Source organism: Pseudophryne corroboree, assembly GCF_028390025.1.
Source record: "Pseudophryne corroboree isolate aPseCor3 chromosome 3 unlocalized genomic scaffold, aPseCor3.hap2 SUPER_3_unloc_17, whole genome shotgun sequence".
In the NCBI taxonomy this organism is placed as follows: domain Eukaryota; kingdom Metazoa; phylum Chordata; class Amphibia; order Anura; family Myobatrachidae; genus Pseudophryne; species Pseudophryne corroboree.
This window is the reverse complement of record NW_026967505.1, coordinates 1139695-1162484: the sequence shown is the minus strand read 5'-3', so window position 1 is coordinate 1162484 and position 22790 is coordinate 1139695. Positions and strand designations below refer to the sequence as shown.

The following is a 22790-nucleotide window of genomic DNA, read 5'->3' as shown; positions in this document are numbered from 1 at the left end:
TTTTGGATTCGGGTGTTTTTTTCAAAAAACCCTAAAAAACAGCTTAAATCATAGAATTTGGGGGTCATTTTGATCCCAAAGTATTATTAACCTCAAAAACCATAATTTCCACTCATTTTCAGTCTATTCTGAATACCTCACACCTCACAATATTATTTTTAGTCCTAAAATTTGCACCGAGGTCGCTGTGTGAGTAAGATAAGCGACCCTAGTGGCCGACACAAACACCGGGCCCATCTAGGAGTGGCACTGCAGTGTCACGCAGGATGTCCCTTCCAAAAAACCCTCCCCAAACAGCACATGACGCAAAGAAAAAAAGAGGCGCAATGAGGTAGCTGACTGTGTGAGTAAGATAAGCGACCCTAGTGGCCGACACAAACACCGGGCCCATCTAGGAGTGGCACTGCAGTGTCACGCAGGATGTCCCTTCCAAAAAACCCTCCCCAAACAGCACATGACGCAAAGAAAAAAAGAGGCGCAATGAGGTAGCTGACTGTGTGAGTAAGATAAGCGACCCTAGTGGCCGACACAAACACCGGGCCCATCTAGGAGTGGCACTGCAGTGTCACGCAGGATGTCCCTTCCAAAAAACCCTCCCCAAACAGCACATGACGCAAAGAAAAAAAGAGGCGCAATGAGGTAGCTGACTGTGTGAGTAAGATAAGCGACCCTAGTGGCCGACACAAACACCAGGCCCATCTAGGAGTGGCACTGCAGTGTCACGCAGGATGTCCCTTCCAAAAAACCCTCCCCAAACAGCACATGACGCAAAGAAAAAAAGAGGCGCAATGAGGTAGCTGACTGTGTGAGTAAGATAAGCGACCCTAGTGGCCGACACAAACACCGGACCCATCTAGGAGTGGCACTGCAGTGTCACGCAGGATGTCCCTTCCAAAAAACCCTCCCCAAACAGCACATGACGCAAAGAAAAAAAGAGGCGCAATGAGGTAGCTGACTGTGTGAGTAAGATAAGCGACCCTAGTGGCCGACACAAACACCGGGCCGATCTAGGAGTGGCACTGCAGTGTCACGCAGGATGGCCCTTCCAAAAAACCCTCCCCAAACAGCACATGACGCAAAGAAAAAGAAAAGAAAAAAGAGGTGCAAGATGGAATTGCCCTCCCACCCACCCTTATGTTGTATAAACAGGACATGCACACTTTAACCAACCCATCATTTCAGTGACAGGGTCTGCCACACGACTGTGACTGATATGACGGGTTGGTTTGGACCCCCCCCCAAAAAAGAAGCAATTAATCTCTCCTTGCACAAACTGGCTCTACAGAGGCAAGATGTCCACCTCATCATCATCCTCCGATATATCACCGTGTACATCCCCCTCCTCACAGATTATCAATTTGTCCCCACTGGAATCCACCATCTCAGCTCCCTGTGTACTTTGTGGAGGCAATTGCTGCTGGTCAATGTCTCCGTGGAGGAATTGATTATAATTCATTTTAATGAACATCATCTTCTCCACATTTTCTGGATGTAACCTCGTACGCCGATTGCTGACAAGGTGAGCGGCGGCACTAAACACTCTTTCGGAGTACACACTTGTGGGAGGGCAACTTAGGTAGAATAAAGCCAGTTTGTGCAAGGGCCTCCAAATTGCCTCTTTTTCCTGCCAGTATAAGTACGGACTGTGTGACGTGCCTACTTGGATGCGGTCACTCATATAATCCTCCACCATTCTTTCAATGGTGAGAGAATCATATGCAGTGACAGTAGACGACATGTCCGTAATCGTTGTCAGGTCCTTCAGTCCGGACCAGATGTCAGCATCAGCAGTCGCTCCAGACTGCCCTGCATCACCGCCAGCGGGTGGGCTCGGAATTCTGAGCCTTTTCCTCGCACCCCCAGTTGCGGGAGAATGTGAAGGAGGAGATGTTGTTGACAGGTCGCGTTCCGCTTGACTTGACAATTTTCTCACCAGCAGGTCTTTCAACCCCAGCAGACTTGTGTCTGCCGGAAAGAGAGATCCAAGGTAGGCTTTAAATCTAGGATCGAGCACGGTGGCCAAAATGTAGTGCTCTGATTTCAACAGATTGATCACCCGTGAATCCTTGCTAAGCGAATTAAGGGCTCCATCCACAAGTCCCACATGCCTAGCGGAATCGCTCCGTGTTAGCTCCTACTTCAATGTCTCCAGCTTCTTCTGCAAAAGCCTGATGAGGGGAATGACCTGACTCAGGCTGGCAGTGTCTGAACTGACTTCACGTGTGGCAAGTTCAAAGGGCATCAGAACCTTGCACAACGTTGAAATCATTCTCCACTGCGCTTGAGACAGGTGCATTCCACCTCCTATATCGTGCTCAATTGTATAGGCTTGAATGGCCTTTTGCTGCTCCTCCAACCTCTGAAGCATATAGAGGGTTGAATTCCACCTCGTTACCACTTCTTGCTTCAGATGATGGCAGGGCAGGTTCAGTAGTTTTTGGTGGTGCTACAGTCTTCTGTACGTGGTGCCTGTATGCCGAAAGTGTCCCGCAATTCTTCTGGCCACCGACAGCATCTCTTGCACGCCCCTGTCGTTTTTTTAAAAATTCTGCACCAACAAATTCAAGGTATGTGCAAAACATGGGACGTGCTGGAATTTGCCCATATTTAATGCACACACAATATTGCTGGCGTTGTCCGATGCCACAAATCCACAGGAGAGTCCAATTGGGGTAAGCCATTCCGCGATGATCTTCCTCAGTTGCCGTAAGAGGTTTTCAGCTGTGTGCGTATTCTGGAAACCGGTGATACAAAGCGTAGCCTGCCTAGGAAAGAGTTGGCGTTTGCGAGATGCTGCTACTGGTGCCGCCGCTGCTGTTCTTGCGGCGGGAGTCCATACATCTACCCAGTGGGCTGTCACAGTCATATAGTCCTGACCCTGCCCTGCTCCACTTGTCCACATGTCCGTGGTTAAGTGGACATTGGGTACAACTGAATTTTTTAGGACACTGGTGAGTCTTTTTCTGACGTCCGTGTACATTCTCGGTATCGCCTACCTAGAGAAGTGGAACCTAGATGGTATTTGGTAACGGGGGCACACTGCCTCAATAAATTGTCTAGTTCCCTGTGAACTAACGGCGGATACCGGACGCACGTCTAACACCAACATAGTTGCAGCAGGATGACTGCTGTGATATTTCATCTTCCTCGCAAAGGACTGTTGAACAGTCAATTGCTTACTGGAAGTAGTACAAGTGGGCTTACGACTTCCCCTCTGGGATGACCATCAACTCCCAGCAGCAACAACAGCAGCGCCAGCAGCAGTAGGCGTTACACGCAAGGATGCATCGGAGGAATCCCAGGCAGGAGAGGAATCATCAGAATTGCCAGTGACATGGCCTGCAGGACTATTGGCATTCCTGGGGAAGGAGGAAATTGACACTGAGGGAGTTGGTGGGGTGGTTTGCGTGAGCTTGGTTACAAGAGGAAGGGATTTACTGGTCAGTGGACTGCTTCCGCTGTCGGCCAAAGTTTTTGAACTTGTCACTGACTTATTATGAATGCGCTGCAGGTGACGTATAAGGGAGGATGTTCCGAGGTGGTTAACGTCCTTACCCCTACTTATTACAGCTTGACAAAGGGAACACACGGCTTGACAAATGTTGTCCGCATTTCTGGTGAAATACTTCCACACCGAAGAGCTGATTTTTTTGGTATTTTCACCAGGCATGTCAACGGCCATATTCCTCCCACGGACAACAGGTGTCTCCCCGGGTGCCTGACTTAAACAAACCACCTCACCATCAGAATCCTCCTGGTCAATTTCCTCCCCAGCGCCAGCAACACCCATATCCTCCTCATCCTGGTGTACTTCAACACTGACATCTTCAATCTGACTATCAGGAACTGGACTGCGGGTGCTCCTTCCAGCACTTGCAGGGGGCGTGCAAATGGTGGAAGGCGCATGCTCTTCACGTCCAGTGTTGGGAAGGTCAGGCATCGCAACCGACACAATTGGACTCTCCTTGTGGATTTGGGATTTCGAAGAACGCACAGTTCTTTGCGGTGCTACTGCTTTTGCCAGCTTGAGTCTTTTCATTTTTCTAGCGAGAGGCTGAGTGCCTCCATCCTCATGTGAAGCTGAACCACTAGCCATGAACATAGGCCAGGGCCTCAGCCGTTCCTTGCCACTCCGTGTGGTAAATGGCATATTGGCAAGTTTACGCTTCTCCTCCGACAATTTTATTTTAGGTTTTGGAGTCCTATTTTTACTGATATTTGGTGTTTTGGATTTGACATGCTCTGTACTATGCCATTGGGCATCGGCCTTGGCAGACGACGTTGCTGGCATTTCATCGTCTCGGCCATGACTAGTGGCAGCAGCTTCAGCACGAGGTGGAAGTGGATCTTGATCTTTCCCTAATTTTGGAACCTCAACATTTTTGTTCTCCATATTTTAATAGGCACAACTAAAAGGCACCTCAGGAAAACAATGGAGATGGATGGATACTAGTATACAATTATGGATGGACTGCCGAGTGCCGACACAGAGGTAGCTACAGCCGTGGACTACCGTACTGTACTGTGTCTGCTGCTAATATAGACTGGATGATAATGAGATGTAGTATGTATAAAGAAGAAAGAAAAAAAAAACCACGGGTAGGTGGTATACAATTATGGACGGACTGCCGAGTGCCGACACAGAGGTAGCTACAGCCGTGGACTACCGTACTGTACTGTGTCTGCTGCTAATATAGACTGGATGATAATGAGATGTAGTATGTATAAAGAAGAAAGAAAAAAAAAACACGGGTAGGTGGTATACAATTATGGATGGACTGCCGAGTGCCGACACAGAGGTAGCTACAGCCGTGGACTACCGTACTGTACTGTGTCTGCTGCTAATATAGACTGGATGATAATGAGATGTAGTATGTATAAAGAAGAAAGAAAAAAAAAACCACGGGTAGGTGGTATACAATTATGGACGGACTGCCGAGTGCCGACACAGAGGTAGCTACAGCCGTGGACTACCGTACTGTGTCTGCTGCTAATATAGACTGGTTGATAATGAGATGTAGTATGTATAAAGAAGAAAGAAAAAAAAAACACGGGTAGGTGGTATACAATTATGGACGGACTGCCGATTGCCGACACAGAGGTAGCTACAGCCGTGGACTACCGTACTGTACTGTGTCTGCTGCTAATATAGACTGGATGATAATGAGATGTAGTATGTATAAAGAAGAAAGAAAAAAAAACCCACGGGTAGGTGGTATACAATTATGGACGGACTGCCGAGTGCCGACACAGAGGTAGCTACAGCCGTGGACTACCGTACTGTACTGTGTCTGCTGCTAATATAGACTGGATGATAATGAGATGTAGTATGTATAAAGAAGAAAGAAAAAAAAAAAACACGGGTAGGTGGTATACAATTATGGATGGACTGCCGAGTGCCGACACAGAGGTAGCTACAGCCGTGAACTACCGTACTGTGTCTGCTGCGACTGGATGATAAATAATGATATAAAAAATATATATATATCACTACTGCAGCCGGACAGGTATATATTATATAATGACGGACCTGCTGGACACTGTCTGTCAGCAGAATGAGTTTTTTATTTTATAGAATAAAAAAACACCACACAAGTCACACGACGTGTGTTTAACTTTTACAGGCAGACAATCACAATACAATATAGTATACTATACTGGTGGTCAGGTCACTGGTCAGTCACACTGGCAGTGGCACTCCTGCAGAAAAAAAAGTGTGCACTGTTTAATTTTAATATGTACTCCTGGCTCCTGCTATAACCTAACTGCTCCCCAGTCTCCCCCACAATTAAGCTGTGTGAGCACAGTCAGATATTATACATAGATGATGCAGCACACTGGGCTGAGCACAGATATGGTATGTGACTGAGTCACTGTGTATCGTTTTTTCAGGCAGAGAACGGATTATATTAAATAATATAAAACTGCACTGGTGGTCACTGGTCAGTCACTAGTATAACTAACTAATACTATCAGCAAAATTCTGCACTCTCTGTCTGAGTACTCCTCCTAAGCTCCAGTAAATGAAGTGTCACTGTCTCACTCTGTCACTAGTATAACTAACTAATACTATCAGCAAAATTCTGCACTCTCTGTCTGAGTACTCCTCCTAAGCTCCAGTAAATGAAGTGTCACTGTCTCACTCTCACTCTCCTATCTATTTTTCTTCTCTAAACGGAGAGGACGCCAGCCACGTCCTCTCACTATCAATCTCAATGCACGTGTAAAATGGCGGCGACGCGCGGCTCCTTATATAGAATCCGAGTCTCGCGATAGAATCCGAGCCTCGCGAGAATCCGACAGCGTCATGATGACGTTCGGGCGCGCTCGGGTTAACCGAGCAAGGCGGGAAGATCCGAGTCGCTCGGATCCGTGTAAAAAATCATGAAGTTTGGGCGGGTTCGGATTCCGAGGAACCGAACCCGCTCATCTCTAGTAACTTGTACGTATACCCGTAAAGCTCGGACAACATCCAAGGACACTTCCCCATCTCCGAGACCCTGAAAAAATGGGACCACAATTGGCTGGTTTACGTGAAACCCCGAAACCAACCTTAGGAAGGAAATCTGCTCTTGTACAGAGTTCTGCCCTATCCTCATGAAACATTCAAAGGACTCTTACACGATAAGGCTCCCAACTCAGAAACCCGCCTGTCCGAAACCAAGGCAAGCAATAATGTGACCTTCCAAAAGAGATATTTCAGGTCTGTTCTTGCTAACGGCTCAAAAGTTGGAGATCTAAAAAATTCCAACACCAAATTTAAGTCCCATAGCGCAGTGGTAGGACGAAAAGGGGGTTGTATCCTCAGAACCCCCTGTAAAAAGGTTTGAACCTCTGGCAAGAATGCTAACTGCTTGTTGAAATAGGATGGAGAGCGCCGAAATTTGAACCTTCAGAGAGCCCAGCCTCAGTCCTACATCTAGACCGGCCTGAAGGAAGAGTAGAAGTCTGGATAAGTGGAAGTTCATCGAATTCCACCCACGCTCTTAACACCAGTCCATGTACCTCTTAAAAAATCCTGTAGTAGTGCATGGCTGTGACTGGCTTCCTAGCGGCAAACATCGTAGGAATGGCCGCTCTTGGTATCCCTCTGTTTCTTAAGATCCAGGTTTCAATAGCCACGCCGTTAAATGCAGCCTGTGCAGGTCTGGGTGTTGGAACAGTCCCTGAGATAGCAGGTCCTCCCTCTGAGGTAACCGCCAAGGATCTTCCACTAGTAACCCTCGCAGGTCTGAGTACCAACTCCTGCGGGGCCAATCTAGTGTGATTAGAAATGGCCACACTCGTTCTCGTTTCAACCGTTTCAGAACCCTGGGTATGAGTGGGAAAGGTGGAAAAATGTAAGCCCTCCTGTAACACCAAGGAAGTGTTAAAGCGTCCACTCCTTCTGCTGCTGGATCTTTTGTCCTGGACACATATCTGGGCAGCTGATGGTTTTGCCGAGACGCCATTAGATCGACTTGAGGTAGACCCCATCTCCTCACCACCATGTCGAAAATCCGTGGATGTAGGCACCACTCTCCCGGATGCATGTCCTGGCGGCTGAGATAATCTGCTTCCCAGTTTTCCACACCCGGAATGAACACTGCCGAGAGGATGATGTTTCGCCTTCCTGCCCACAACAAGATCTTTGTGGCTTCCTTTAATGCCATCCTGCCCTTTGTTCCTCCTTGATGGTTTATGTAAGCCGTCGTCGTGACAATATCTGACTATATCTTTAAGTGTTGACCCATGACTAGGTCTGCGGCTAAGAGAAGCGCATTGTAAACTACTCTCAGTTCGAGAATGTTTATGGGTAGGCTGCTCTCCTGTAACGTCCATCCTTTATGTCCATTGATACCATGACCCCTCCATGTTCTAAACCCACAATAACTGACTGGATTTATTCCATCTTGAATCTGCAAACCGTTAGGAATTTGTTCCACTAGGAAGGCACCCCAACCTCTGAGACTGGCGTCCGTTGTCAGGATCCTCCAATCCCAAATGCTGAATCTGTTGCCTGCTGCGAGATTCTTGTGCAAAGACCACCAAATCAAGTAGGTTCATATGCGTGGTGGAAGCTGGATTCTTCGATGTAGAAGCCAGTGCGAACCTGCTCCCTGAGCAATGAGTTTCATCTGGAATGGTCAGGAATGAAGTCCGCCGTACCGGAGAGCTGCGAACAACACCACCCTCTTCTCGAGAAGTAGCACAGAGGTGTAGAGAACTCGTCTGTGTCCTTAGTACCTGAGCCACTAACCTCTGTGGGTCCTAGATCTAGTTCTCTGGTAGGAATACTCTTAATTGTATTGTGTCCAAAATGAGACCGAGGAATTGAATCCGTTGAGTTGGCATGAGGTTGGATTTCTGGAAGTTCACAATCCACCCATGTTGAATGATAAATTGATGAGATGTCTGAGCATCCTTTATCAGCTGTTTCTGAGATGAGGCCTTGATCAGTAGATCGTCTAGATAAGGTATGATCGTGACACCTGTCTCAATCCTGTCACCACTATTGCTATGATCTTTATAAAGATTCTTGGGGCTGATAGACCGAATGGCAGGGCCCTGATTCGGTAGTGATCCCACACCGGTGCAAATCTTAAGTAAGCTTGGTGAGGGGTCCAAATCGGGATATGAAGGTATTTTGCACTACCAAAAGTTTTGAATAAAATCCCGTTCCTCATTGAGGATCCGGGACTGGCGACTTAACCCTTTGTATGCAGGAGTCTTTGAAGTTGCCTCCTGTAACGCTCCTGCTCACAACGGGCAGCTAGGCCCTCGCGCTGCAAATAAATGGACTGTGTGGACGCTCTTATAACTTTCCTGTAACCCTGGGAAATATATTGTTGACCCAGATGTCTGGTGATGTTTGGCCCAGGCGTCCCGAAAACCTTCCAACTCTGCCCCCCCAAGGGGGACCCCAAGTGAGCAGGGAAACCGTCATGCCACGGGTTTGTCAGCAGGTCTGTTCTGCTTTTCTGGTGTCGACTATAAACGACCTCTACCTCTGGTTCCACGAGTCTGTTGCTCCAAAACCTCTTCTGGCTCGGTACGACAGCGATCGAATGAATTTAAACACTGGTCCCGAGCAACCTCCTCTAACGTGTGACGTGGTGCTCGAGTAAGAAGTAGGTAGAAAGGTAGATGTCACTGCAGTTGCCTGCGAAATCCACTTATCTAACTCATCAAACATCATCTAACCCCCAAATGGAATAGCCTCTACTCTCTATAAAAGAAGGGAAGCGGCGGAGGAGCTGCGCTGCTAGCCTACAGGGCTTAAGTTACTAGGCAGCAGCGTATGAGAATCCCTCGTACTAGCACCGACGGCGGGAGGAAGCGTGCGGGGGATATAGCCCGGGTCTCAGCGAGTGCAGGGGAAGCTGCGGCTGCTAGCCGTGAGAGATATGTCGTTTCAGCAGGCGGCGGGAGGGGACACTCTTTTCAAGCGCCCCGCTGTGTGTTTAAGAGGCGGCGGTATATGCTGCCGCTGACAGCCACGCTGTGTCTCCCTCAGCCCTCTCTCTGTAGAGGAAGGAGGGGCGGTCGGGACAGCTGACATGAAGCGGGAGTATTAGACCGATTGTTCTGTCACAGTGCCAGGGGAAGGAGGGTGGGGGGGGCGGCGGGGGAAGCTGCGTCCCAGGGCTTAGAGTCAGAAGGTAACAGCGTTGTGTGCGGTCCGCCTCCTGGATCCATGAAGAAGCTATGGTTACCGTAAGTGTAACTGTAACTAGGGCCCCTTTACAACCAGTACTCACTGCTGACTCTGTGCTCCGGATTTTCTGAGGAGAGATGCAGATCCCCTTTAGTAGGGATCATTGTCTCTCTATTCTTAAGACTTTCGTCCCCCTTTACATTAGGGCAACTCAGTCTCAGTATTGAAATGGAGGAGGAGCTCCCCTCTTGTGCTTGTACCTCCTTGGCACAATTTTTCAAACTGAGGGATCTGAAGGGGGAGGAGCCGGCTGTGCAGACAATGCTAATTTTTAGATTGTGCCACACCTCCGGTTGCAAGCTTCACACCCCTACTGTATAAGACTTCAGTGTCCCCTAGTGGATGAAAGAGAAAGGAGGTTTACTTCTTTCTTTCCCAACCGCTCGTCTATGCAGAAGGGAAATGTCTGCTGTTTATTGAGAGATGCTCCCTGTAAGGAATATAGAAATTTGCAACTTGTAGCTGAACTTGCAAAAGACCCCCACCCAATTTGCATCAGTTAAATTAAAGTCTCCCATGATTATGACTTCTCCCTTTAAAACCATTTTAGTGATGCCAACAATAGTGTTAGGGTCTCCTGCCCTGTGCTGCCACGTCGTCATGGCAACCGGGAGACAAGTGCTAGCGGAGTAACCTGAGCGCAGCTGATACTCCGGTTCGGGTCTTTTGCTGTGCAGTGGTTACAGGCTCTGTGCACGGCAGGGGATCCGGTGCTGGTTTTTGTGCTCACAGTCTGTGAGGTCTGAGTGGGGCGTGGACAGCACCTGCTTTATAAGGCCTCTTCTCAGGTTAAGCAGATGCTGCTGAATCTTTGTTGGTTAGTCAGTTTCTGAAAGTTAGCCAGTACTGTGTAGCTTTGTATTTGTTGTTGCTTACTGCAAATAGGCCTGGGGATTTGGTACTACACTCTGCCAACCCAGACCTAGCAGTAAGACTGGAGTCAGTCGTTTAGCTTGCTGGGGTTCTTTTACTACTCTGTGAACTTAGCATGTTTGCGGCTGTATTCTAAGACTTGCCTGCATAAATCCTGTCTCACTGTGCAAGGTGTCAGGTGTCAGCTTAGTGGCAGTAAGCTGAACCTGTGCACTGCAAGTGAGAATTAGGATTGTGGAGACTCTCCTTGTGTCTATCATTCTATCTCTGACCAAGGAGTTTACTGCCACACCCGTTGGTAACCCTTTAGGGTTTTGCTGTTGCCCTTAGCAACAGCATTTCGGGTTCTCTACGTATTAAAACACAACATCTTGCTTTTCCCATCTGAGCATTACTAATACTAGGGAGACACCCAGTTCCTTAGCCTCTGGGCTTCTCTGTTCACTTTGTGTGTATTTTGTTACCCTATCACCTTCTGTGTACGTAATGTCATATTTCCCAGTATGTCTGTGAGTTCATTTGTTTTGCATACCTATCCGTTCAGACACCAGTACATTCCTGCAGGCACTGGTGTGCATAACAGTTCAAACACCAGTACATTCCTGCAGGCACTGGTGTGCATAACATATTCAGCAGCACCTTCAGGGGTTAAGGAGCCGAAAGTAAATCTCCTGGATCGTTTTTCTGGAGATCACTCGCAGTTCTTTTGTTTCAAGGAGAGCTGCAAGCTATACTTCTGGCTTAGGCCTCAGTCTTCTGGGTCGGAGATTCAGCGGGTGGGCATAGTGATTTCCTTGCTACAAGGAGACCCACAGGTCTGGGCATATGGGTTGCAGCCTGACTGTCCGTCGCTTAAAAGTGTTGATGCTTTTTTTACGGCACTGGGCATGTTGTATGATGACCCTGACAAGACGGCCTCAGCCGAGGCTCAGAATTCGATCCTTAAGCAAGGGCGAAGGCCAGTTGAGGTTTACTGTACGGAGTTTCGGAGGTTGGCCCATGATACCCAGTGGAATGACCCAGCCCTGAGACACCAGTACCGAAGAGGTCTTTCTAACCAGATAAAGGACCAACTGGTACAATATCCCTTGCCTGATAATTTGGATCAGCTCATGCAGTTATCCATCTTGGTGGATAGACGGCTGAGAGAGCGTAGGCTTGAAAGGGAGACTGAGGTTTCCTTCTTTCCCAAGGGAACCTCAGACTCTGAGGAATTTTCCGAGGAGCCTATGCAGATTGGGGCTACCCGCCTCTCCTCGCGTGAGAAGACGCGGAGGAGACAGCAGGAGTTGTGTTTGTACTGTGGGAATAAAGGTCATGTGGTAGTATCATGCCCAGAAAAGCCGGAAAACTTCAGGGCCTGAGGGTGATGGGAAATATCCTGTCAGGCCTGAACTCGGGAGTTGCTATCTAGGGCGGTGTGGTGGCCCTCGGTGGCTAAGGATGTGGATCAGTGGGTTCGGGCATGTGACATCTGTGCCCGAAATAAGACTCCTAGAGGGGTTCCTGTTGGCCCATTACATCCACTCTCTATCCCATCTAAGCCATGGACCCACATTTCCATGGATTTTGTGGTGGACTTGCCCAAATCCTCGGGGATGACAGCCATCTGGGCTGTCGTTGACAGGTTTTCGAAGATGGCGCACTTCGTTCCACTGGTTGGGCTGCCATCGGCCAGACGCCTGTCTGAATTATTTATGCTGCATGTTGTGCGTCTCCACGGGTTGCCACTTGATGTGGTCTCTGACCGCGGATCCCAGTTTGTGGCCAAATTCTGGAGGGCATTTTGTTCCGATCTCCAGATTTCTGTCAGCTTGTCGTCAGGCTACCATCCGCAGTCTAATGGGCAGACTGAAAGGGTGAACCAGTCCTTGGAGCAGTTCCTCAGGTGTTATGTCTCCAAGTGTCAGACTGACTGGGTTGCTCATCTGTCCATGGCGGAGTTTGCCTATAACAACGCGGCTCACTCTGCTACAGGGATCTCTCCCTTCCTTTGTGTGTATGGGCATCATCCTAAGGCCAATTCTTTTGACCCCCTGGACTCCACGCCTGGTGGTTCCTCTGTGGTTTCGGTCCTTAGAGGTATTTGGCGGAAAGTGAAGAAAGCCCTTGTGTCTGTGTCATTAGTGACCAAAAGGGTTTTTGATAAGCGGAAAAGACCCTGCAGCTTCAAATTAGGAGACTTCGTCTGGTTGTCTACCAAGAATTTGAAGTTGAGACAGCCATCTCATAAGTTAGGCCCCCGGTTCATCGGCCCTTATAAGATCACCAGGGTTATCAATCCGGTGGCATTTCAGTTAGATCTGCCCCGTTCTTTGGGTATCAATAAAACATTTCATTGTTCCCTTTTAAAACGGGCGATTAGTAATCCTTCTTCCAGTGGAAGACCTTCCCCTCTTCTGATACGTGGCCAGAGGGAGTTTGTTGTTGAAAGGATTCTTGACTCCAAGGTGGTTCGGGGTCGGCTGTCATTTTTGGTGCACTGGAAGGGGTATGGCCCGGAGGAGCGGTCGTGGGTGCGCAGTTGTGATCTTCATGCCTCCAGACTGATACACTCTTTCTTCTCGCAGTTCCCCGATAAACCCGGTGGTAGGGGTTCTTTGACCGCTCGTCAGAGGGGGGGTACTGTTAGGGTCTCCTGCCCTGTGCTGCCATGTCGTCATGGCAACCGGGAGACATGTGCTAGCGGAGTAACCTGAGCGCAGCTGATACTCCGGTTCGGGTCTTTTGCTGTGCAGTGGTTACAGGCTCTGTGCACGGCAGGGGATCCGGTGCTGGTTTTTGTGCTCACAGTCTGTGAGGTCTGAGTGGGGCGTGGACAGCACCTGCTTTATAAGGCCTCTTCTCAGGTTAAGCAGATGCTGCTGAATCTTTGTTGGTTAGTCAGTTTCTGAAAGTTAGCCAGTACTGTGTAGCTTTGTATTTGTTGTTGCTTACTGCAAATAGGCCTGGGGATTTGGTACTACACTCTGCCAACCCAGACCTAGCAGTAAGACTGGAGTCAGTCGTTTAGCTTGCTGGGGTTCTTTTACTACTCTGTAAACTTAGCAAGTTTGCGGCTGTATTCTAAGACTTGCCTGCATAAATCCTGTCTCACTGTGCAAGGTGTCAGGTGTCAGCTTAGTGGCAGTAAGTTGAACCTGTGCACTGCAAGTGAGAATTAGGATTGTGGAGACTCTCCTTGTGTCTATGATTCCATCTCTGACCAAGGAGTTTACTGCCACACCCGTTGGTAACCCTTTAGGGTTTTGCTGTTGCCCTTAGCAACAGCATTTCGGGTTCTCTACGTATTAAAACACAACATCTTGCTTTTCCCATCTGAGCATTACTAATACTAGGGAGACACCCAGTTCCTTAGCCTCTGGGCTTCTCTGTTCACTTTGTGTGTATTTTGTTACCCTATCACCTTCTGTGTACGTAATGTCATATTTCCCAGTCTGTCTGTGAGTTCATTTGTTTTGCATACCTATCCGTTCAAACACCAGTACATTCCTGCAGGCACTGGAGTGCATAACAGTTCTGACACCTGTACATTCCTGCAGGCACTGGTGTGCATAACAAATAGATTCCTGTCCAAATCCTGCCCCTGGCTAGGTGGTCTACAGATCACCCCAATGCGAATAATGTCCTTCTTCCCGGTTTCTGTGGTGACCCAAAGGGCCTCAGATTTGTCTAAAATATTTTTTATTAATTGAAGTAGCCTTTATGCTTTTTTTCAACATACAATGCTACCCTTCCTCCTATACTGACCATTCTATCCTTCCTAAATAAATTGTATCCTGGAATAGCTATGTCCCAGTCATGATCCTCATTGCACCATGATATTGCCACAATATCCAGGTTATCCCTTCTCATTATCACTATTAACTCTGGAAATTTGTCTCCTAAGCTCCTAGCATTTGCACATATAGCTTTAGGAATTATGTCCGTGCATCTGTTATTAGTAGCCATGTCCAGACAGTACAAAATAAATGAGAAGTTTAACGTTGAAATTACCTGTTTAGTGATGTTGCTCAGTATTTGGTATTTGCTTTTTTTAACTAATCAGGAATCAAACTCTGTCCTTTACACCACGACTACACCTCGCTAAATGTAATGATTTAATCCTGACCACAAATGGCCAAATAGGTCTACTATATACAAAGAGTTATTTAATACCTGCATCATCTAACAAAATGAAGGTTATTTAATAAAAGGTTGCTAAACTGAGAAATTTAGATCTCATACAAATTAGACGCTAAAAAAAACACAATACTACTTATATATGATCCCTAAAAATAAACTTCTGCTTGTTACTTTTAATAACACTATAGTGATGTGTGTAATAAGTCTCTTCATCTGATGTTTGTCATGGATAGCCTTGTGTTAGAAACACCCAACTGAGAACAGGGCTGATGGCGGAGGAGGGTGTAGAATAAGAGATTGCTGTAGTGACTGAGCAATGAGAATATGTGACTTCTGTAATAAGTGTTTATTACTCACCTGTGCTGATATCTGTAGGGATCTCCTCCTCCTTACACTGCTGATCACCCCTCACATACGTCTCTTCTTCTCCCTCTATATCTTCTGCCTTCATATCAGTCACATACGTCTCTTCTTCTCCCTCTATATCTTCTGCCTTCATATCAGTCACATACGTCTCTTCTTCTCCCTCTATATCTTCTGCCTTTATATCCGTCACATACGTCTCTTCTTCTCCCTCTGTATATTCTGCCTTTATATCCGTCACGTATGTCTCTTCTTCTACCTCTGTATCTTCTGCCTTTATATCAGTGACATACGTCTCTTCTTCTCCCTCTATATCTTCTGCCTTTATATCAGTCACATACGTCTCTTCTTCTCTCCTTATATCTTCTGCCTTTATATCAGTCACATATGTCTCTTCTTCTCCCTCTATATCGTCTGCGTTCATATCAGTCACATACGTCTCTTCTTCTCCCTCTATATCTTCTGCCTTTATACGAGAAAGACGTTCTACCTAAATAACCCAAAAAATACAATGGCATTTTCATACTTTTTGATTAAACTGAGGTGAAACAGTATAATATCAGTGTATAATACATACAGCTCCTCTACAGATCATATAGTGACAATCACTTTGGTATATTGGATGAGACCCTAAATCCCACCTACCTGATCCTCCTGTGGGATCCTGTGATTCTCCTCTGTACAATCCTGGGAATAGAGAGGACGGGGACATCTCTCTGGGGTATCTCTGTTACTGGGTCCATCTGTAGGAGACAAACAGTGACTGAGTACAGTGTATATATGTGATTATCAGGTGATGTGTGTATATAGGGGCCCCCATACCTGCTCTCCTCTGTACAATACATGAGTCTCCTCTTACCCAGTGATGTGAGGGTCCGGTGATTCTCCATCATCACGTCCTTGTACAGACCCCTGTGTTCCTCTATATACTCCCCCTCCTGCATGGAGACATAGACAGTGACATCCTGACACCTTATAGGAACCTGACACACACAGTGATACAGTCATCACCCAGACACGTCCCCTGGTGTTACTGTATAATGCCCCATTCCCAGCAGTCACCTCTCCAGTCATCACCCAGACACATCCCCTGGTGTTACTGTATAATGTCCCATTCCCAGCAGTCACCTCTCCAGTCATCACCCAGACACATCACCTGGTGTTACTGTATAATGCCCCATTCCCAGCAGTCACCTCTCCAGTCATCACCCAGACACATCCCCCGGTGTTACTGTATAATGTGCAATTTCCAGCAGTCACCTCTCCAGTCATCACCCAGACACATCCACTGGTGTTACTGTATAATGTCCCATTCCCAGCAGTCACCTCTCCAGTCATCACCCAGACACGTCCCCCGGTGTTACTGTATAATGCCCCATTCCCAGCAGTCACCTCTCCAGTCATCACCCAGACACGTCCCCTGGTGTTACTGTATAATGCCCCATTCCCAGCAGTCACCTCTCCAGTCATCACCCGGACACATCCCCTGGTGTTACTGTATAATGTCCCATTCCCAGCAGTCACCTCTCCAGTCATCACCCAGACACGTCCCCTGGTGTTACTGTATAATGTCCCATTCCCAGCAGTAACCTCTCCAGTCATCACCCAGACACGTCCCCTGGTGTTACTGTATAATGCCCCATTCCCAGCAGTCACCTCTCCAGTCATCACCCAGACACATCGCCTGGTGTTACTGTATAATGTCCCATTCCCAGCAGTCACCTCTCCAGTCATCACCCAGACACATCACCCGGTGTTACTGTATAATGCCCCATTCCCAGCAGTCACCTCTCCAGTCATCACCCAGACACATCACCCGGTGTTACTGTATAATGCCCCATTCCCAGCAGTCACCTCCCCAGTCATGTCCCTGTATTATTACTGTAGTACTCTAGTGATCTGAAGAGGCCTTGGGACACTATGAGGGGGCAAATCAATGAATGAATGTGTAGATCTATAAGGTAATAGATATGCTGCCAACTGATGTATACCATATATGTGATAATAACTTGGATCTTTCTAGTGATCCAATAATGTATAGTGTTTATGCATGTTATTATTCTGTGCCTGCTGAAGGTGAGGGGACTCTGGGAAGCGCGCAGTGCGCGGGGGAGATCGTGGAGAAGCTTCCAGAGGTCCCGTGTGCTGAGAGAGGTGGCTGGGCGCGTGTAGTGGCGGTTTTGTTGGTGGGCTGACTAAGGGGAGAGAAAAAGGCTGGCGGCTGAGACGAGGGAGCTTACAGGAAGGAGGTTCCCTGCGAGTGAGAGAGCCCCTGTGGGGGAAAGGAATTGGATGTCTTCCGCTGCGGGTGAGAAGCGCTGTGTTAATTTCCCCTGGTGGACGCTAAGCAGGGAAGTCCTGGTACCTGGTTGTCAGGGAGAGTGCTGGGAGGCGGAGCGCTGGTGGAGCAGGCTAGTACATGGAAGGAGACCGCAGTGCAGGCAGCAGCTACCAGGAGTCCAGCAGTAGCAGACAGTCCCCCCCCCCCCCGGCAGAGCTGTGTCCCTCATCCCATCCAACCCGTGGGGAAAGCCCGGTTGCTGGAGGAGGTGGAGTCGGGGGGAGGTACAAACCGGGCACACCTTCATTGTAAGTGCAGGATGCCCCCATATAAATCCTGCTAATCTGCATACTCCCCTATCATCCTTTAACTATTAAAGTACCAGCCGCCAGCACAGTAGCACAGGCACCAGCAGCATCGGTGGATCTGAGGAGTATAAATAGCACCTCTAGAGACTTCATATCCATTAGATAATGACCAGCAGGGTAGCAGTCATAAAGAGTGCGGTGGTGTATAATGATGAAAGCACCTCGGAGAGGGCGCAGGGTCGCCTAAACTTGGAAATGATACACTAGGGAGACTAAGCACCCCTCACCTATCAGAGACAGGTGCCAATAACCGGGACTTCTGTATGTTCTGGAGCCACCCCCACGGATCTACAGTGGGGCACTGCTTATACTGGGACATGCAACACAGATCATCACCCCACTATATGTAACGAGTAGACCACGGGTGTCAGGGATTCCAGGGTGGAGAGCTCCATGTACTACCTTCCTGTTTCAGGTTGTCTAGGTGCGCTACAATTAGATCTTCCATGGAAACCATGCTATTCATTGCCGTGAAGTAGGGATTGCTCAACAATCGTGAGGACAATTGCTCCACGTGGAGACCCATATAACCCAGAGTACTTCTTATACACAGACACGAAAGGGCCCCAACCGTGCACGATTATAGTAAGAGAACCCGGGTGGTTTTTCAAACGCAGCCCCACAACTTTCTTATGGAATCGTATGTTCTGTATTGCATGCATTACCTTATGTATTGGTGGGGTATATTATTATGTATAGGTGGGGTATATTATTATGTATAGGTGGGGTATATTATTATGTATAGGTGGGGTATATTATTATGTATTGGTGGGGTATATTATTATGTATAGGTGGAGTATATTATTATGTATAGGTGGGGTATATTATTATGTATAGGTGGGGTATATTATTATGTATAGGTGGGGTATTAGTAGAACGGTTCATGGTTTGAGTATTATATGATATAACTGTATAAGGTGGCCTATAACTTCTTACATATTAAAACTAGTATACTTACCTGTGGAACTGTCTTCGTATCTGTGGAAGAGCCTGAAATCACAAAGGAAAGGTACGATAAGTAAATGTGCATAGTCCTATCTGGTTACATCACATACTAATGTTATAGGCGACCCCTACAGGGGTAGGGTATTTCTTTTTTTTCTTTTTTTTTTTTGTCATAAACGTTTTTTATTATTTTTCAAAGAGATTCATTTTACATATTAAGAACCAACATTTTCATAGTCGTCATAGAAAAAGACAGTGATACACAATCAAACAAACAAACAATGTTAGAATATATGGCTTCATCTAAATCTAAGATTCTCATTGTTTCGAAGTTTATAAGTTTGCGCTTCATAGTATACATGTTGGTATATTTGAACATAAACACAAATTCCTTGAATTAGAAGAATAGTTCGCTTACAGAAGTATAAAGAGAGAGATAGAATGGAGTAGGAGGAGAAAAGAAGTGATAGAGAAAGAAGCAATTAGGGGGGGAGGGGGGGGGGGGGGGAGTTGAGTTATGAAATCTTTAACAATAGGGAGCAAAGATACCCATAGAATTTTACTATTTTCTTATGTTATTGCAATGGTGAAAATTTTTGACATATCAAGGTAAGAGGTAAAAGGAGGCATAATTTGTGTCCTCTTGGCGGTTTCCATGTTAAAATCTTAACTCAGACAGTGATATGTCTCACATTTATACAGTAGTATATGGTTTTTTAACATATAAAAGGCCACTATCGTGTGAGAGTAAGCAATAATCGGCAATTGTTCAATCTCATCAAAGATCAGCTCACACGTAACATTTGCTCATGGTGATTCCATTCTTTGGACCCAAAGCGTGCAAAAATACGAGTCTGTATATCTTGTGATAAGGTAATGATATATGGTCTCCATTTTTTATAGAATAGGAGTATATCCTTCTCTACATTTTGTATAGTATGATACCTATCATAATATAGAATCCTCAGTATTTTCTGGTGTACTTCCCGTAAGGAGGGAGTAGTCTTATAAATCCAATGTTTAAGTATAACTTGTTTGGAAATAGTGACCATTAGTATCAGTAATGGGTATAGGTGTGTATGTCTTTTATCTAATGTCCAAGGTGTAAAATCTGCTAACAATAGGGCTTGTGGGAGAAGAGTAGCTTTAATATCGTAAGTGTGTTTAATATATTGAACTACTTTGTTCCAAAATTTCTTTATGACCCCACATTCCCAGAAGTTGTGGAAGAATGTGGCTGAAGAATGAAAACATTTCAAGCATTTTCCTGATTCTTCTGGAACAAAATGTTTCCTTTGAGCTTGTGAAATATACGCCTTGTAAATTGTTTTTATGTGTATTTCTTGTAGTGAGGAAGCTTGTAGTAATCTTATCGTTTTGTCGAACTGATCAAATATATTGGTTGAGTCTTCTATTCTGGGAATAAACTGTACCCATGATGCAATAACTTGATTTTGTATTTTTTTATGTGTTACAGTAATCAGTTTATGATATAATGGTCTTGTCTTATATGATCTATTGTCTGCTCCTTTCATAATAAAGAATAGAGGATCTGTGCGTGGTAATGTAGTCATGTCTATTGACATTGATGAAATGTAATGTCTAATTTGTAAATATGCATAGAAAGTGGATCTATGTACACCGTACCGTTCTTGTACCTCTGTAAAGGACAGCATAGCTCCTCCAGGGTCAAACACATCTGCTATTTTTCTTATGCCTTTTGTTTGTAATCTATAATAGACTGCATCGTTTAGTCCAGGTAAAAACATGGGGTTACCCCATAGAGGTAATAGAATAGAAAAGGTATAGTTTCTATTTAACCGTCTGTTTAGAGCTCTCCAGGCAGCATATGTGTCTCTGAACAGGAAACTATTTCGAGTAGCAAGAGGTATTTTAGTTTCAGGCATATGTAGTAAGGCTCCTGGGGAAAATGGAGCCATCACCGCACAGTCTAGAGGATACAACGTGTAGACACTTCTCTCATATAACCAATCTAGTATATATCTAAAATGAACTGAATGTGAGAATTGTAGGATATCTGGTAGGCCAATCCCACCTTTTGTACGTGGTAATTTCAGACGTGTATTGGAAATCCTACTTTTCCCTTCTTTCCAAATAAATTTACTAAATAGTTTCTCAACCAGGACAATATCTGTTTTGGACAAGCGTATCGGTAACATTTGGATCAGGTATGATAGTTGGGGGAAGAGTACAGATTTAATCAATGTTGTCCTACCCAACATAGATAGTGGTAGGTATCTCCATGTGTGTATTTTCCTTGACATAGCGAGTATTACAGTGGTATAGTTGAGCCTATATAAGTCTTGTATTTTCACTGGTATCTGGATACCTAAGTATTTTATTGCCGTAGTGGCCACTTTCAGGTTGTGGAGCGGGCCCAATGATGCCAAGTATGTGGGTTTTCCATTTAAGGGGATGAGTTCAGACTTTTGAATATTTATTTTATACCCTGAAAATTTCCCGAAATCCGTTATCAAGCTAAATACTACAGGTAATGTTTCGTGTGGGTTTGAGGCGAATAGTAGCATGTCATCTGCGAACAGTGAAATGCGAAGGTCTACGTCTTTAGCTTTGATGCCTTGGTATGTAGGTGATTGTCGGATGGCAATGGCAAGAGGCTCCAAGGCCAAGGCGAACAGCAAAGGTGAGAGTGGGCATCCTTGTCTAGTGCCCCGGTATATAGAGAATGCTGGAGAGAGATATCCATTACATAGAATATGGGTATTAGAGTTGTTATATAATGTTCTAATGAACCTTATAAAGTCCAGGGGGATGCCAAATCTTTGCATTGTATCAAACAGGTGTTCCCAATGTACCATGTCAAAGGCTTTTTCCGCATCCAGTGATAAAATCACTGCAGGGGTCTCGGGGGTCTCACGTTGGGATACATCTATAGCTGTTAATACTTTTCTTATGTTGACCACCGAGGATCTGCCCGCTATAAATCCTGTCTGATCACAGTGTACTAAGGTGGGCAGCACTAATTTAAGCCTTTCTGCTAGTATTTTGGTTAGAATTTTGTAGTCTATGTTGAGCAAGGAGATTGGTCTATAAGACCCTGGGTCAGATAAGTCTCTTCCCTGTTTGGGAAGGACGTTAAGCACTGCCGAATAGAAATATAGTGGCATAGTCCCTGTGGTCAAAATATCGTTGAATACCTTAGTAAGTAGAGGGGTTAGCTTAGGGGCGAGCAATTTATAGTATTCGGATGTAAGGCCATCTGGGCCTGGTGCTTTTCCAGCCTTAAGATTCACCATGGCCTTGGATACCTCCGTCTCGGATATAGGCAGGCTCAATTGTTCTCTATGTTTTTCAGCTAGCTGGGGTATTGGTAAATTCTCCCAGAATAATTTTGCATCTGGCTCTGGTCTTGGAGGTTCTGCATATAGGTCTGTATAAAATGTCTGCATTATCTGGGAGATCTGAGCGCTATCTGTTGTGAGCGACCCTGTATCTGTTTTTAGGGGGTGTACCAACATAGGTGACCTTTGTCCTCTCAGTAAACTGGAAAGGAGTTTCCCCGATTTGTTGCTAAAGCGATGAAATTTGGCGTCCTTTTTAAAAGTATGACGGGATTCCATTTTGGCTAGTAAACTCTCAAATTCTACTCTTGCTTTCGAGTAGTTATCTCTGTTTATCAGTGTCGGGTTAGTTTTATATGTTTGGAAGTTATCTGTTAATAATTGCTGGGCATGGAGAAAGTCAGTCTGTAGTTTTTTATATATTTTGGAAGTATAGGAAATTATTTCTCCTCGTAGAACCGTTTTAGAAGCCTGCCAAAATAATTGTGGTGATTCCTTTAGGGTACTTTCATTATTAGTCACATAGGTGTCCCAGGTCTCAGTGAGCATTGTTCTAAAATCAAGAGATAATGTCATTGATGAAGGGAACCTCCATGATCGAAAAGGGCCTTTGTCCGTCTGTAGTGTCATGTCCAACCATATTACTGCATGGTCAGATATCGTGATGGGTTCGATACCAACTGTTTTTATATGGGGCATTAATGTTGCAGAGGGTAACAGGTAGTCAATTCTAGACAACGTGCCATGTGCCGCCGAGAGGCATGTGTATGCCTTATCTGTTGGATTGAGGGCTCTCCATATATCTATTAGGTTCA

General features: G+C 46.0%; 1 protein-coding gene across 1 annotated transcript in view; it reads right to left on the bottom strand.

The window, feature by feature from the left end:
- Positions 1 to 22790, bottom strand: part of LOC134983534 (zinc finger protein 260-like) — a 42519-nt gene that overhangs the window by 16405 nt on the left and 3324 nt on the right. Inside the window, exons 2-5 of the mRNA XM_063949192.1 lie at positions 18666 to 18697; positions 15918 to 15996; positions 15704 to 15801; positions 15053 to 15548 (exon numbers count right to left, since the gene is read on the bottom strand). Coding sequence (XP_063805262.1) covers positions 15053 to 15548; positions 15704 to 15801; positions 15918 to 15951 — 628 coding nt within the window. The 5' untranslated portion in view covers positions 15952 to 15996; positions 18666 to 18697. The remainder of the gene's footprint in view (positions 1 to 15052; positions 15549 to 15703; positions 15802 to 15917; positions 15997 to 18665; positions 18698 to 22790) is intronic.